At 58.5% G+C, this 16,268-nt stretch overlaps 2 protein-coding genes across 7 annotated transcripts in view; one reads left to right on the forward strand and one right to left on the reverse strand.

The window, feature by feature from the left end:
• The window catches only part of PMM2 (phosphomannomutase 2), a 19,622-nt gene extending 12,535 nt beyond the window's left edge, over positions 1-7,087 (forward strand). For both annotated transcript variants that reach the window (XM_017663338.3, XM_017663337.3), the window contains one exon: positions 5,657-7,087. In XM_017663338.3, the coding sequence (XP_017518827.1) occupies positions 5,657-5,742 (86 nt within the window). In that variant the 3' untranslated portion in view covers positions 5,743-7,087. The remainder of the gene's footprint in view (positions 1-5,656) is intronic.
• CARHSP1 (calcium regulated heat stable protein 1) overlaps positions 1-16,268 on the reverse strand; it is a 27,980-nt gene that overhangs the window by 6,758 nt on the left and 4,954 nt on the right. For 3 of the 5 annotated variants that reach the window (XM_037020801.2, XM_037020794.2, XM_073214733.1), the window contains 3 exons: positions 13,495-13,659; positions 12,718-12,840; positions 9,065-11,133 (listed from right to left, as the gene is read on the reverse strand). In XM_037020801.2, coding sequence (XP_036876696.1) covers positions 10,971-11,133; positions 12,718-12,840; positions 13,495-13,652 — 444 coding nt within the window. In that variant the 5' untranslated portion in view covers positions 13,653-13,659 and the 3' untranslated portion in view covers positions 9,065-10,970. Of the gene's footprint in view, positions 1-9,064; positions 11,134-12,717; positions 12,841-13,494; positions 13,660-15,143; positions 15,257-16,268 lie in introns of those variants that run through there. The other 2 variants (XM_073214732.1, XR_012121962.1) reach the window with 2 other exon arrangements.

Below are 16,268 nucleotides of genomic sequence, written 5' to 3' on the forward strand. Positions count from 1 at the left end.
TTTAATGGAGGTTTTCCTCCCCGGGTTTTTAACTGATACACAGTCATTGTAGGAAACCAGACAAGTACGACAAGGGAGGTGCAGTCGTCTGTGATCACGGCCTTTTCCCTCTGCCCGCAGATGGTCCCGAAGGGGACCCCTGCGTGGTCACTGTTCTCTTCTGGTTTTTTTCCCTTAATGTATTTTATCCCCCCCACACTGGCGAATATTCTTTGGAGACAGGATCTCTCATGACTGTACCGCCCTGCCCCGTGGGCACTGTCTATTCACCCGCTTGCCAGTAGAGGCCTGGGGCTGTGGGCCTCCGGTGTAAGGAGCCCCGGGTCGCTCTCTGCCCTCCTCTCTCTGATCCTTCTTGTCCATGGTTTCCTGGAAACGGGAATCAGCAGTCCAGCCACATAAACATTTACACAGCCTATCGGTTCTTGAAACCTCAGGCACAAAGCAATCTAAATACTAGCTTTAAACTTGTTTTCTGTGTCAGTGATTGATATCTTGAAAGCTGTTTTCTTTCTTTCTATGAAGACAAATGCTTTTGCTGGCTTCCAGGGAGGCAGCCCCTGAGCTAAGAGCTGTGGGTACACAGCTATGTCCTTGCCAAGCACCCCAGGCTAGGCGCCTGCCTGCAGCCACTCCCCTCCAGCAGCAGGGCCTCTGATGGGGTCCCAGAGGGTGTGCCAGAGCCTTGTCTCAGGGCCTTTGTCCTGGAAACCCCATCCTTCCCATTAGCCACAACGCCCGTGGTCTGTGGAAACCCACCTCTGAGTTGAGCTCAGAGGCCCTGGGCCTGGAGTGCCTTGGTGCGCTGTGTGGAAAGGGATGGCCCAGGGCCCTGCTGTGTGTGGCTTTCCGGGCTGTACTGGCCCCGTCACCCGAGGCTTTCTGCATTTCCAGGCAAGACAGCTTTTGCTTGTTCAGGGCTTTTTGTAAAAAACATACTGTGTCTTAAGCAGTTACACTATGAAAACATTCTGACACTTCATGAACGTCAACAACCACGGCTGGTTTCTGACCCGGCAACCCATTGGGGTAGTTGAGCTCTCAGTGTTCTCTCGGTGTGAGGAAGGCTGTGGGGAACAGGACTGGACACAACCTGCCCTCCTACAGGAGGAGACTGCGTAAATAAACCGTGCCCGTCTGCACAGCAGAATGCCAGGCCGCTGCAGCAGCAGAGCCCGAGCGGGCCGAGCTCTGGACTTTTTGTTGTGAGAGGTAAAGCGCAGAACAGTGTAAGTGACAGGCTACATTTTTGCCTGAAGAGGGAGAAACTGTCTCTGGTAAACGTGTAAAGGGAATTTGAAAGGACACCCAGAAAACGATTCCAGAGTTGCTGTCGGGATGGGGACCAGGCAGGGAGTGAGACTTAGCACCAGGATAGTGATAGTATCCTGTTTTTAAATTTTGAACTGTGAGAATATGCTCTTTATTGAAAAACACATCGTAAAAAATATCAGCCTGTGAAAAGGCAGGAGGCAAATTTTGGAGCACTCCCCTAGTGTCAGACCCTGGGCCGGATGCTGGCCATCTCCGTGGGAGGCGGGCTCCGGAAGGGCAGCTGCTGGCTGCGTGAGAGCCTGCCCCCCAGGCACCTTCCAGGCACTGAGAAGCCCTCTCACGGTAAAGCATTTAACCTTTAATTCCCCACAAATGTTAAAAAGGAAGGTCTGCCTTTAAAATAAACTTCAAAGGGGGCCTGTCAACATGGTGGGAAGAGGCTGTGGGCTTTGAAGCCAAGACCCCAGTCTGTGTGTCCCACCGCCCAGCTCTGACTGCACGTGTCTGTCTGTCCTGCAGTCTGGGCCTGGCTCACGGAGGCAGGGGGGGCACCAGAGGCTGCTGCTTCGGGGGAAGGTGTGCAGAGGCGCGCCTGGCGCTGAGATCCTCTTAGAGACAGGCCTGCAGCGGGGATGAGCTGTGCGGGTCAGGCGGGCGGGAGCCCGCCTTGGGCGGTGAGCTGGACGCGGTCCCCGCGCCTGGTGCCTCCAGCCCTCAGGACTCCTGAGGACGCCGACGGGGCCCTGTCGGCAGCCCTCTTGCTGCTCACCTGTTTCTGTGGCAGGATCTGAGACCCAGGCCTTGTGCGGCTAGCCGCAGGCTTAGGTACTGTGGTGAGGATGGTCCCTTGCCCCCAGAGGGGCTGACTGACTGGAGGAGGCTGGACTAGATTAGGTTCTCAGCCTGGCTGCTGAGCAGGGGAGCCACGGGCTACAGGTGTTCGCTGGGGTCCTGGCTGGCCCGCCTTCCTTCTGAACACCAGAATCCGTGGCCTCACTGGTCCTGAGGCCAGGACAGTGGCTGGAGGAGCCCCAGGGAGGGAGCATTTTCTGCCTCCTTCTCTCCATTCAGGGAGGCGGGCTGCAGGCCCCTGGGGTGGGGCCACCTTCTGGGAGTCCCCTGGCCCGGCTGCTGATGCCCACCCCAGGGCATCTCCTGGATGCACTTTGGTGCCGGGCCCCTCACTTTACACCACACCCCTAGATTCTCGGTACTGGATCACAGCCAGGGGGGTGTCGGAGAATCACCTGATTGTTTTTAAAACTCCATGACTTGGGCTGGCCTTTTTGTCTTTTAAGAACTCTACTACTTTCTAGGAAAAAATCAGCACGGTCATCTAAGGGCATACATTTCCAAATATCCTGAAGTTGTTTGTGATTATTTTTAAAACCCCAGCAAATTGCTACATATTGAGAAGCAACCACGTGCACAGTCAGGGACTGCAGTGCACTTGAGTCCTGGGCCGGGTCCTGTGGCCTGGTGGCCCGAGGACACTCACGGCCCAGCACTTGCCGGTTGCTCAGGTGCCCATGGTGTGCCCTGGGCCTTAGGCCCCACTGTGTGTTATTCCTTCCCGGCTTTACTGCGGTATTTCTAACACTCCTGCAGCCAGAGGAGAACCATGGCTCCACACCCCTTGAGGGCAGAGCCTTGGCCTCACCGGCCTTCGTACCATAGAACCGTGAAATCTGATGAGTGCCTGTTAAATTGACCCCAGCAAATGTCCCAGACAAGCGGCAACAGTCTGGACTCCATGCTGGAGGGCGTCCGGGCCATGAGTGGGTGGGTGTTCACACAGCAGAGACCCCTGAAGTCCGAGGGCCCGCCCTGCTTCCCGGCGCGCTCAGCGTGTGCTCTCCTCTCTGGCTCCAAGGCCGGAATCGTCAGCCGCCACTGGACCCTCCAGCCAGGTAGCAGCCAGTGCAGAAATGGGGTGGCGTGCTGAGGACCTCACACCCCGCCCCAGGGTTCAGTGTGGCCAACACTGCCTCTGTTCTCCCGTCTCACCCTCAGACCCTGGCCTCGTAGGGATCTGAATGTTAACGGACAGTTTGCGCTGGGCCGTGCCCTCTCCTTCAGCCCGTCGGGTGCACAGTACCCAGGATGTGCCCCTTCATGGGTCCCTCTCCCCTTCCCTCCGTCGTCTTCTCCCAGGAAACAGGCTTTGTTTTGGAGTGGGCAGGGCAGAGGTCCTAAGCTTCCCCAGCCAGGATCCAGTAACCTCTGGTGCATGTGCAAATCCAGCATTTGAAATTTCCGGTTCTTTGAAGCTTTACTGTTCCAGAGGAGGGCACCTCACTAGTGCGGTGTTCCCGTTCAGCCTGACCCCACGACTGTGGGTCACAAGCTCTGTGCAACCCCAGGAAGGAGCCCTCCCCCACTTCGCCAGCCCCGAGTCCCAGGCCAGGCCCCGAGGGAGAGAAGCCGTTCCTGCCAGCCCTGCTCCCTCTGAAAGCAGCGCTGAGAGGGGACCCCGAGAGCCAGCCCAGGCGCGGGCATCCCCCCTCCCTGGCTTCTTGTGACTTCTGAGTTAACAGCACAGCTCTGACAGCGCACCGCCCTCTTCCCCGCAGCAGACTCATGGGAGTCACGCCTCACTTGAGGTCCCTGTGTGTGACATCCTCTCTCTCCAGAGGGGCGCAGGCATGGCCGCTGTAAACCTTTTTGCCTCAAAGGTCACTCTCCCCGCTCCCTGGGAACCGGCTTCTGTCCTTGAGGCAGCGTCCTGGCTGCCAAAGGAGCCTCCTAACTGCTTCCACGGCTGCTTCCTCGTCCCCCATCCATTTGCAGAAAGATCCTGTTTTAAGGTGGATCTGAGTGCGTCCCAGGGTTGAGCTTCACATAAACCCCAAGTCCCGGCTTCTGGAGCTTAGCCCTCCCTCCCCAGCCCACTTCTTTCAGCTCTACAAAGGCCCCTCCTCTCACCCTTGCTCTGCACTGCTTCCCATTCTGCAGGGGAAAGGAAGCCCCAGCTTGGGTTTGTTTTGCTGCTCTATCTCCCGCACCCAAAGCACGCCGGCAGGTGCTAGGTGCTGTGAGGGTGTCCAGCTAACCCGGGAGCACTCACTTCCCTCCTGGGTCAGTAAGTGATGAGGGAGCAAAGGGGTCCCAGATGTTTGGTTTTGCTGGATGGTGCAAATTTCTTGTTAGGGTCTTTATGGTTATTTTCACCTACCACAGCATTCCTAAGAGAAATTGGATTTATTTTTAATCATAAGAATTTTAAGAAACCTGAAGTGGTTTCACTTTTGCTTGTGTAGGTCGCGTGCTGGCCATGGGCCTCAGGGCCCCTTACAGTGCCATGCACGTGTGAGGCCCACTCTAGGCCCAGCAGGCTCCTGAGTCAGCGCTGGAAACATACGTTCCCAAAGGGGCTCCAAGTTCCTGGCCTCCCAGCATGACTGCCCAGCACACCCTGGGCCGGGCATAGCCCTCCTCAAGTCCTGAACTTCACCTCCCGGGGTGGGTTATTCTCAGAAAAATGACAGCAGGAATTTCAGTGTCAATCAGTCCTTTAATAAGATGTCAGATTTTCCTACAAAATCTCTGAGAAAACTACATTTTCTCTGCAGTTATTTTCATCCGATTATAAACTAATTGATTTGCTCAGGGTTTTGCTAACTCTACTTATCCAGAGTTATGAGGAAAGAAAAATAGAGAGGCCATGAGAAGAAAGCAGAAGCACTCCTGCAGGCTCAGGGTCGGGGGAGCAGCATTCACCTGAGACCCGCATGGCTAGAGGACCCCCCAGCATGCCAGGTCCCCTGGACATGTGCCCCTGTGGGGACAGTCTCACCCTCCACCCCAGGACGCACACCAAAAGTTCAGTGTGAAGACACCTGGAAGGCCATGGTGGCTGATGGGCCGCAGCACTGTCCCCATTCTACAGACACAGGTTCCCACATGCACCGTCAGTGGTCAGACTGGGGTCTAAACCTGGGCCACCGGGGCTGCTCAAACGAACCCAGTTCCTCTGTCACACCCACCACAGGTCAGGTGCTCGGTAGTCACGGCCGGCTGCTATCAGCCTAGAGGTGGACATGTCTCCTGGCTGCCCTCCCACGCTCCCTTGTGACTTGCTAGAAGAGTTGGCGTGGTTAAATCAATGGCAGTGAGCTTTCTGTCACCTGCTCTGCTGGCATTAGAGAAAAGTGAGCCACAGGTATATCCTCACAAGAACACCGTGGTTTCCTTCCTGGGTGTAATTACATGTGCTAAGCTGAATTGCAGTCGAGGTGATAAGACCTTTCTCAGCAGTGACTGTGCTCACGGTCCTCTTCGGGAAACTGAGAACGGAGGCAGCAGGTTCCTTGTGGCTGCAGCCCCGGGTAACGGCCCAGCGTAAACAGGCTGTGCGCACACTCGCTTCATGTCTTTGCAGGGCGGCAACGACCACGAGATCTTCACGGACCCGAGGACCGTGGGCTACACCGTGGCAGCGCCCGAGGACACACGCAGGATCTGTGAAGAGCTCTTCTCGTGACGCCCCTTCCCTGCTGCCAGGCCTGGAGGGGTCCCCGCTGGCCAGACCCGAGCTCCCTCCCTCCACGTCAGTGCCTCCCTCCGGCTCCCAGTGCGAGGTGGCCCCCACTCCAGCGCCAGAAGCAGCCAAGGGAGGCTCAGGGGTGCCTCCAGCAGGAGTCTCCGACGCCCCTGGTGTTGGGTCCCAGCAACGTATTTTCGGAAATTTCCCCGCCATGCTAGGATGGCACAGAAAGAACAGATGTGCCCGGACCTTCCCTCTTCATGAAAAACATAACATGTGGGCCTGTGTCAAAACTGAACGTGGGGTTTGGTGACTGGGACAGGACATGTACACCAATCCAACGCAGGACAGAGGTTTTCAAAACATGTCCTGAAATGAGGCTCCTGCCCGAGCGTCGGCTGGTGGGGGCCCGGGAACCGTGCGCACTGTGGCCAGGCCGTGTTAAGCTCAGACCACATGCACGCTGTTCTAACCTGTATTCCAGCCTCACTTCCCGTCCGTGAGACGCAGACCTCACTATGGTCCGTGGACAGATGGCTGGCCGGTGACACCTGACCCCCAGGAGTCTGCACCTCAGCCGGCCTGTGCGGTTGGCTCTGCGCTCACTACAGCCCAGCTGCTTCTCTAACCATCGAGATGGGAGCAAAGAGGAACCACCGTCCCTGCGGAGAATCGGCAGACAGCCCTTACCTGGCTGCTGGGTCGCCGCCCAGGCTCAGAGAGACAGGGTGTCACTGTGCCGGAGGAACCTTCTCACCGGGCCTGGCCAGGCTTCCCCAGGCCGCCCCCGGGACTGTCAGGGATCAGGACGGAGCCCGGATGACTGACGGGCCAGGAGCTGCAGCGTCTCTGCAGACCTTGTAATGAATAAAGGTGTCCATGCAGGCCCTCGCCCCAGCTGGCCTGAGGGGTAGGGGCAGCCAGGATTGGGACCGTGACCCTCCTTCCAGACCTCGTTCCGCCGGTTCCTTGTAACCGGACGGCATCTCCAGGCCTCGCCTGAACACGGCAGAGCAGCTCTCCAAGCAGACGGCTCACAGGTCCCTTCTCAGGACCTGTACGTGGTGGGCATCTGGGGCTCTGCTCTGCGGCGCAGCCTCCTGCCCCACCAGGTGCCTCAGCAGAGGGAGCCGGCCCCTTCCGAACCTGGCCTCCCACGGGCCTCCCAGGCTCATCCCAGCTCTGCTCAGGCTGGGGAGGCCGCCCCTCTCCCGCCCCCACCACACAGTCCGGACCTTCCTCAGCGGTTCCCAGCACACAGCCATCCAGCGTATCTTTCCATCTTGAATCAGAATGGAAAATAGCAAATAAAGTGGTTTTACTGTTCACTAGTTCTCCGATAACTTTTTCCTTTGATTATTATGAATGAAGCAGAAGATGAGCCCAGCTCCGATTCTAGAACGAAACCCAACCTCTTGGCCCCTACAGGTAAGGTGGGGGCGCATTTCTCGACTGCGCGGCCCGACCTCCAGGCTTTGCTGCCCACTAGGCAGGGCTGCCGATTCCCTGGAAGCTTCCTTATCCATCCTATCTAAGCAAGACTGTTCCTCAAACTTGCCCCAACCTCCTCTGTAACCAGGAAGGGTCTCTCTGCCCTTTCCCCAGCACTGCACGGGGGCCATCAGGCTGGGTGGGCCTCCAGAAGCCCCCAGGCCCTCGTACCCTCCCCACCCCTCTCTGGGCACTGGCACAATTTCCTCAGCCTGCCTCCCACCTCCCCACAGCGTGGGCTTCCCTGACCCTCCGCCTACTTGTCCCACATTCGTCCCACCCCTCCCATGACCCCCAGGGGCCCCCAGCCCGGCCCTGTGGTGGGGTCGCAAAGGGAGGTAAAGTGACAGGTGTGCGTGCATGGTGTCCGTGGTGCCTCACGTGCCTGCAGCGCAGGCTCTGTGGTCGGCGGACAGCAGCAGGGCGGCCAGATCCGTCCTAGCCCAGCTGCAGACCCGTGTGTGACTCAGGACGCGCGGCCTTGGCCCGTTGCCTCATCTGTCAGCCGGGCTGCGGCCCCTACAGCCTGTGTAACTTCAGTGAAGACCCCAAACAGTTAGCTCTTCCTAAGCTCACCCCGGGAGCCCTTCAGGGCAGGTGCTCCCCTCAGCTCTGAGGGGTTTGCTGGACACCCTGACAGGAAATTCAAACACAGCATAGTGTAGCGTAATGTTGCATAACAGGGTGGCACAGAGGTTACCCCAAGCCAGCCTGGGCCATTGAGCAAGCAAGCCCTGCCCCCCAGCAGTACCCAGGACCAGATGTTGGGCCCTGGGCTCAAGGCTACTCGGGCGGTTGGGAGGGAAGACCACAGGACAGGCCGGCGGGGGGCACACAGGGTGGCCACCCGAGAGGCCACTGGGTAGGCCCCCGTGAAGGCTCTGCGTGTGCTCGGCTCTGGGAGGTCTTTCCAGCCTCTGGATGGGGTGCAGAGGGCAGCAGAGCAGTTGGGCCTATGTGTGAGGTGGCCTTGAACCGCTGCCTCCCTGGGCACTGGGCACTGTGTCTCCTGCTCTCCCCCACCCCCACCCCAGAGCTCCTGGCCCTTGGCCCCATCAGGCCGGAGGCCACCTCACCGGGCCACCAGCCTCACCGCTCCCTTCCCCCTCTCCTCCACCTCCACAGCACCCGGACTGCGGTTTCTGGCTCCTGGCACTACCCGGTTTTGCCAAGCCCACCCTCCTACCACCTGTATGACATGCACTTAGAGAAGCACAGGGACAAATCTCATCGAGCTAAATGCCTGTGGCCTCTTCCTAAACAGGTTCAATGGGCTGGGCTGCTTATTACTTTTTCCCTAATACACTTTGCAAATTAACATATTACAATAAAAACGTTCATCTCTTCACCAAAAATCATTAGCTACCTCCCTTGGCGAACACTGGCCAGGCAAGCCCTGCGCAGCCGGACACGAAGTCCCTCCCACAGTAGCCCTGCCGCCCTCCCCTCCCCCGCCACCAGCCCAGCCCACTGGGCTCCCACACAGCCCACGCTGCTCCTCCTTGGCCGCCTGCCCCACTCCCACTCACTGCCCAAGCTCACAGAGGCTTCCCCCGACTGACAGGGCATCCTCCACAACTGACCGGCATCACCTGTCATCAGGAAGCCACATTCTACTGCTAAGCTTTCCTCCGCTTGGGAATGAGGATTAAGGAAAAAGGGATGGTCCCGTTTTCTTATTCCTCCCCCCAAAAAACCTGATTCACAGCAGAATGACTGTGTCAGCCTCTTCTAGGGGAGACGCCTTACCTGCTGGCCTGAAGGAATAGCTCCTCAGCAGGCAGCCTCCACGTTAGCACACAACACACAGCCTTGCACAAAACGAACTTTATTGAGAGAAAGAAGATTCCCGGATGCTACTCCCAGCTCTGTCACCGACACCAGCCGTCCTCCCAGAGCCTGGAGGAGTTTCTGTAAATTCTAACTCTGTTGGAGTGGAGAGGGCGTCCCCTTCCAGCTCTAACATCCTAGAATATACGAGGAGACCGAAAAAGATGGGGCTACACAGGGAGCTCAGAGCAAGAGTCGTTTATAAAGGACTGCACGGAGCAAGAGACTCCAGGGCACCTCCCAATCCACTGTCTGGCTCGGACCACGTACAAGGTCCGGACAAGGCCATGGGGCACCCGGGGCAGTAGGGAGAAGGCACAGCCTCCAGGCCTGCATGTGTCTTGGCAGAAGAGGCTCTGGGAAGAGTGGTCTGTACCCAACAGAGGCCTCTAGGGGCTCCCGGGGATCACCCAGGGCTGGGGTGGAAAAGGCCACCACAGACCCAGCAGAAGGCTTCAGAAGCAAGAGCTACCCTTCAAGAAGCACAACAGGCCGGGGAAAAAGCGCAGATAAGCTTACTTCACTGCAAGGTTTCACGCTAACGTAATCAAAGCACTAATCTGCCTATTATAAAACCACGCCACTAGACCAGCACAAGGTTCTAGCCTTCTGTCTGATGAAGCAGTTGCTGGGCTGAAAGACAAACACATCCACGGAATGAAGTCACTTGGTGAGGCCCTTACTGCCTCCTGCGTCGAGTCCTCCCTCCTCCGGTCATCGTCGTCTGCCTAAAAGTAAGCTGTAAGGGGTCACTTCCCTGCACTGACGATCAGGGTCTTGACCACCTGTAGGCCACGAATTCCAAAAATATATTACCCAGCTATTTCTATTTTTAAATCACGACGAAAGCCAGGCTAAACCACAGCAAAGAAAATCCTCAGGATCTGTTTACTGGGAATATCTACAACAGTTCACAAGGTCGGCAGCCAAGTGCCGACAGAGGGGCTCTGGGGTGAGAGCTTTAGTTACTAAAAAAAAATTTTTTTTTAATCTTAAGCATTTTCTAACACTCGTTTCCAAGAAAAATCCCTCAAGTAAAGGTGTGTTTCTCCTTCAACTTTTGGCTATGGAGAAGCGAGCTACCTAACTTTTCTGGGTAGATCCAGAGAAGGGTCTGTTTTTCTACAAAGGCTGTCCCTTCTCCCACCTCGCCCACCGCCTAAATGACCAGGGACGGGAAATGGCCGCTGGGCCGTGATTACTCAACTTGCAGGCAATGGAAAAGACCAGGCTTCCCGGAGCCAGAACTCAGCTCTGAGCTGTGCCTGCCTGGGCAGGGGGCCCAGCGCCCCAGGGAGACCGCTCCTCCCGAGACACCCACTGTGACACCTCCCACTTCAAAGGCCCCAGAGGACCCCACTCTCCCCAGGCCCCAGGCCCCTGACCACCCAGGCCGAGAATCAGAAGAGCCTGCTGCTCTGCCCAGGGGCAAGGCGACACAAGAAGGGGGGACACCGGGCGGGAGTTCCTCCCAGGGAACCGCAGGCTCCGCATCGCCCCACAGCGGGCCCCATGTGGGGATTTCCAGCCCCCACCCAGGGGTCAGGGGACTCTGGGCCGAGCCCCCTCTGGGTAGCTGGGGAAACCCCAATGACCTACCACCCCCTGGGCTGGGGTTGGCCCCTCCACTCAGCCACTAGGGGGCACCTCTCCTTTTTCAATGCTTTTTAATGCTTTTCAGATGGTGAGAGGTGGCTGAGGTCAGAGGCTGTGCTGGTGGCCGAGGGCACCCCGGCACCTGCTCCCCACACCCCTCCCACCCCGAGACACTTGGAAGGCCCCGTGCTGCCCACTGTGAAGCAGCTGCATGTCGTGTCCAGGTCAGTCCTGCCCCCCTCTCCCCCAGAGTCTCCCACAAGCCCGGGAGAAGGGGTGCTTCTGGCCTCTCCTACAAGCTGACGACGTGGCCGGACCAGGTTTCGTGTTTGGTGCCTGGTGCCAAATGGGTGATGACAACCTCGACGGCCTGCAGCTTCTCGTTCTTGGGTGGGATGGAGCACATCTTATAGGTGACCTGGTCGCCTTCCACCGGGACGTACTCCCCTTCCACGCTGCGGAGGTGGGGGGAGAGCGCGCTCAGTCCCCAGCACTCAGAAATGCCCCAAGAGGCCCACCTGGGACACTCGCAGCTGGTCAGGGCGCCCCCTCAAAGGAACTGTCCCTCCTGTCCCGCCACAGACAGAGCCACCACACTGCAGTGGCTCCATGCCACCCCCAGCCTCCCGTGTGGCCGAGGAGACCCTGACCCAGTCAGCTCCTTCCCTGGGGCCTCGCCGGCTGAGAGACGGAGCTCAGCCTTCTGAGGGCGCTGACATTACAAGTTAAATGTGGCCACCTTGGGCCTCGTCGCCAGAACCGGGAGAGCCGGTCTGAGCCAGAGAGAGAAAAACAGGCAGTCGCAGAAGCGGGGCTGGGATGGCCTGGCCAGAGGTCCCACGTCCCCCAGGCACACCCACCTGGCCCCAGGAGTTGCAGCAGCCAACCCCCATCTCTATTCTTCCATTCCCCAGATTCCCAAAGAGCTTCCAAGAAGGTCCCTTTTTGTGCTTAAACCTAGTTCCAGAAGGATCCTCTCTCCTGTGAGCACCTCAGGTTTGTCTGGATTGAAGAATCACATAGCAAATGGTGCTTCCCTCTTTGATTTGGCCACCAGGAAACTCAGGAATTCATCTGCAGCCTACTTCTACCCAGTGGGACCGAACATCTCAGGACCTCCATCTCCTTAACTGGCCCCTCACGCCCGTGTTTTCCTTACCGACTTATTTTTCACGGTGCATTACATGCACCCTTGTAAACCCCTCAAAATCCTGTCTGGAAAGAGGCAACATGGAAATACATTTGTACGTCCACGTATATGTTCGTACATACGTAAAACGTAGCACCTGGGCATCTTTCTCGTGTCCATGCTGTCTAGGGCACCTACTTAAGACCTGATGTGTAAGAATCTTGCATCGCAGAGGGGAAAGAAGGGACAACTCTCCATCACAACAGACGTTTGCAACAGAACCCTATTTTCAAAAACATTTCAGTCCTGCCATGGACTGAAATGACAGACTGGGGTGCCGAGGCCAAAGAATGGGGTGCAGGTGCCAGATTAGGTCTCCTCCTATTATGAAAGCTGCCTGTAAGTTTGGAAGCAAGGTGCAAGCTGCTGGACGCCCCCCAACCTCAGGGCTGAGGATGTGTGGGCCCCGCCCTTGGCCCCCAAGGGCTTCCAGACACTCAGGAAGGAAGGAAGGACGTCTGTGAGCAAGTGGCAGGAGAAAGAGTCCAGCTCCAAACTTCCTTCCTGAGCATCCTCAGCAGAGGGCCGGGGAGCCCCCAGCCTCACCAGGCGGCTTCCGCCAAGGGAGGGCAGGACACCGGCCCATAGGTCAAACAGCTGCCCAACGCACAGGAATGTCCCCTCCCCAGCCACCAGATACACTGGGGCACTCAGACCCACCCAGTGGTTAGTTCCCGACTGTCTCACACACGCACACAGTCTCCTGCAGCCTCTACACATGCCATCGTCAGATTCAGCCTTGCCACCCCACCCCTGAACAGTCACACACAGGTCACACGCGCCTGGCCTCACCCACACCCTCCTCCTGCCTGCCGCAGCCCCAGACCGCCCAGACCAGAGGCTGACTCACTCGGAGATGTGCAGGAAGATGTCGGGGCCGCCGTCGGCCGGGGTAATGAAGCCGTGGCCCTTGGAGCGACAGAAGCATTTGCAGACTCCTCTGCAGACGGGGCCCTGCGAGGCCCGCACGGTCCTGGCAGAGGGGCAAGAGTGAGGTGCGCCAGTGGCCCTCCAGCCCCCTGGGGCCCTCCCAGCTCACCCCCATCCCGCCCACGGCCAGGGCCGCCGGGTACAGGGGTGCATTACACAAATCCGGGAGCCATTCTCACACTTCAGGAAGAACGACTCTCTGGATGACCTTGGCAAGTTTTCTTAGGCCTCAGTTTCCCCATCAGGAAGGAACGGGGTAGATAAAAGGTCTCTGAGCAGCCCTCTGAACGCTACTTATTAGTAACAGCAGCAGCCACTGCTCAGCACTCTGCTAGGCACCGTGTGGGTCCTCTGCAGCCCTGTGGCCACCCCGCCACTATCCCCACTGTGCACCTTGGAAGTAGAGGTCTAAGGGCAAGAGGCTCTTGGGTGGTTAAAGCCCAAGGACTGAAGACCCCAGCCATTTCCCACGGCAACCCCATCCCTGGCCCCCCAGCTCAAGGCAGGCTCAGGTGGGCAGGCCCTGCACTGCTGGGAAGGCCCCTTCCTGGTTTCTCACCAGCAGCCCCTCCCCCAGCCTGTGTCTCCCATGTGACAGGTAGGGACACTGAGGCAGAGATGGTCGGAGACATAGTAACTCTCTGGTCTCGGGCAGGAGACCTGTCAGGAAGCCTCTGCTGGCCAGTCCAAGACTCACGCTGAGAAGGTCCTCGTCCGGCGGGTGGGCAGCGGGCTGGGGACCACGTTGCCCCGAAGGGGGGACGGTGAGCGCTCTCGGGCCCGCTGGGTGTCCAGCAGCCCAGCGGAGGCCTGGTGGGTGGGGGGCTGTGGTGGCGGAGGAGGCTCAGATGACATGGCTGACCTAGAGAGAGACGGGCTCTCAGGGGCGCACACCGTGCACGGAGGGGCTCCCAGTTGCGCCCCAAGCCCGGGTCTGCCAGTCTGCCATCTGAGATGCAGTCCTCCGGCTGTGCAACGGCAGACCCGACACTCACTCAGCATGGAGGCCACCTTCAGAAATATGCCCCGCTTGCCCCTGCTGGGCCAGGCGCCCCACCGCCCCAGGGACACATCAGTCCCCTGCAGGTGCCCCGCGCCCAGCACTGGCCCACTCTGGGCACCGGGGAGACACTTGGGTGGGGAAAGGGGAGGCAGGGGAGGATGCTTTAACGCCAGCTACCATATCAGGACTCCAACCCCTCAGCAAACATGCCCATTTCCCCTGCTGAGTGCCGGTTGCCATGGTTAAGGGGGAGGCAACCCAGGGCTGATCTCGCAGTGTTCCTCCAGGAAACTCTGGGACAGAAACCAAAGAGAGGCCGGCCCCCAAGTCTGGATCCCCGGGGGCATCACAAGCATCCAGAGGAGGGAGGCCTGGCAGGTGAGCCCAAGGGACCCAAAGGGGCAGGGCAGCTCCAAAGGCAGCATCTCCACCAGGCCCCTGACTCAGAACCCGGCCCCCAGAGTGAATGTGCACCCAGCCAGGCGGCCCGCTGTTATGAATGCCCTCAGTGGCCCCTAAGGGCATCACAGGCCAGGGTCAGGCTGGGCTGCAGGCGGGAAGGGACTCCACAGCGGCCGCCTGTTCTGGCAGTTTTGCCAAGAGCAGGATGTGGCCACTGTACCCAATGAACACTGGACGTGTGACCACAGGGACACTCGCTCTAAGGAGACCTTGGTACAAGGTCAAGAGGAAAGAGCAGAGCCCAGGAGCCAAAGGGCCTTGGGGGAGGCCCTTCCCTTCTCTGGGGTCAGCCTCCCTGTTGGCAAAGCACCCGCTCAGAGCTGGTGACTGGGACACGAGGTGATGCAGAGCCAGGCCCTGCAGGCCGGGGAGCGGAGGGGCCCAAGGTCACCGGCCATCGAGGTAGGGCACAGCAGCCCCAATGGGAAACCCGCGGCTCTCACCGGGTGTACAACTTTAAAGTCAAACGTCCCAGGAGTTCACCTCAAAAATCCAAGTTCCCGGCTACTTTTGAAAAAACCTCAAAGCTCTGACAACCTTAACCACCGCCCCACCCCACCATTCACTGCCCCTGCTTCCCTCATTCAGGGTGACGGTACTGGCTTTGTCACTGCCATCAGTCAGCCATGTCCCCTCTGCCCCCAACGCAAACCACCCCAGAACCAAACCTCCCCCTTCCCCACACTCCCCGGCAGGCACCCAGCCCCCCACACTCCCCCACAGTGCCCCCAGCCCCCCACACTCCCCAGCAGCCCCCAGTCCCCCACACTCCCCCACAGCCCTCACAGGTCTCCGGTCTGGGAAGAGCAAAGGGGGAGGGGGAGGAGGAGAGGGGAGGTGGGGGTGGCCAGCTGGCCTTCTGGAGGAGGTGGCATGGCTACCTCCTAACCCTCTTTCTCAGCTGCAGCCTCGGCCAGGGAGGACCATGAGTCGGGGAGCACCCCCCTCGTAAAGGCCCCAGCCGATCCGCTCGGGGACAGGGCTCCAGCATGACCCAGCAGCACAGGTCATAGAGTCCCAGAATGTTCCAGTGCCTGGGGTTCTGGGAAGGAAGCTGGCCCAGAAAAGAGAGGCTCTGCCCAGGCCCCCCAGGACGGCAGCAGGACTGCAGGGGGACTGCAGGGGAGAGGCGACACAGGGAAGTGCCCTCCCCACCTCTACCCAAAGTCTCCCTCCTTTCCTCTGGAGTCAGGCACCCCTGACTTCAAATTCCACCACCTGGCAGCCACGTGATCTTGGACAAGTTACTCAGCCTCTCTGGACCTCAGTTTCTCTCTGTGGAAATGAAGATTATAATAGTCCTGACTTCATACCATCATTATGAAGTTCAAATGAAACAATACATGCCAGCACGGCAGAGCAAGTGAGCAGTAACTGTCAGCCATGACCGTAACAGCATCATAAAGTCATTCAACAAGTATGTGCCCAGTGCCAAAATCTGGAGCCAGGGAATAAACAAACAAATACACAAACAAGGTCATCACAGATTGCCAAAAGAGCTGGAAAGAGACCCAGGAGAGAAAAAGGAGCAGGGTGGGAGCTTTCTTGAGGGTACAAGGGGGCCCTGAAGGATAAGAAAAGAGTCAACCCTTTGAAAAACAGACAGAGGCTCTTCCAGGTAGAAGCAACGGCCTGTGCAAAGGCCCTGAGGCTGGCAAGGGCAGGTATGACTGAACGCCAGCAGGGAGACACACAGGCGATGCAGGCGGTGGGAGGCGGGAGACGCGGGCCAGTGCAAGGAATTACGGGCCATCTTCACCATCAATGTCATGTGTGACTTTTTTTCTTCACACCCATCTGTCTGTCCCATGTCCCTTCCCATGCCCACCTCCCCCTGGGTTAACCAGGCAGGCCAAGTTGGGTCCCCCTTCTCTCTCCCTGCAGCCCCCTCAACTCTGCAAGTACCCCCAATCTCTCAGAATGCCAATGGAAGCCTGTGGCCTTGCAGGGTAAGCAACCTAAGGGGGGCCGGGGTCCCTCTATGTCTGTAGGGCGCAGCACTGGGG

Source organism: Manis javanica, chromosome 10, assembly GCF_040802235.1.
Source record: "Manis javanica isolate MJ-LG chromosome 10, MJ_LKY, whole genome shotgun sequence".
In the NCBI taxonomy this organism is placed as follows: domain Eukaryota; kingdom Metazoa; phylum Chordata; class Mammalia; order Pholidota; family Manidae; genus Manis; species Manis javanica.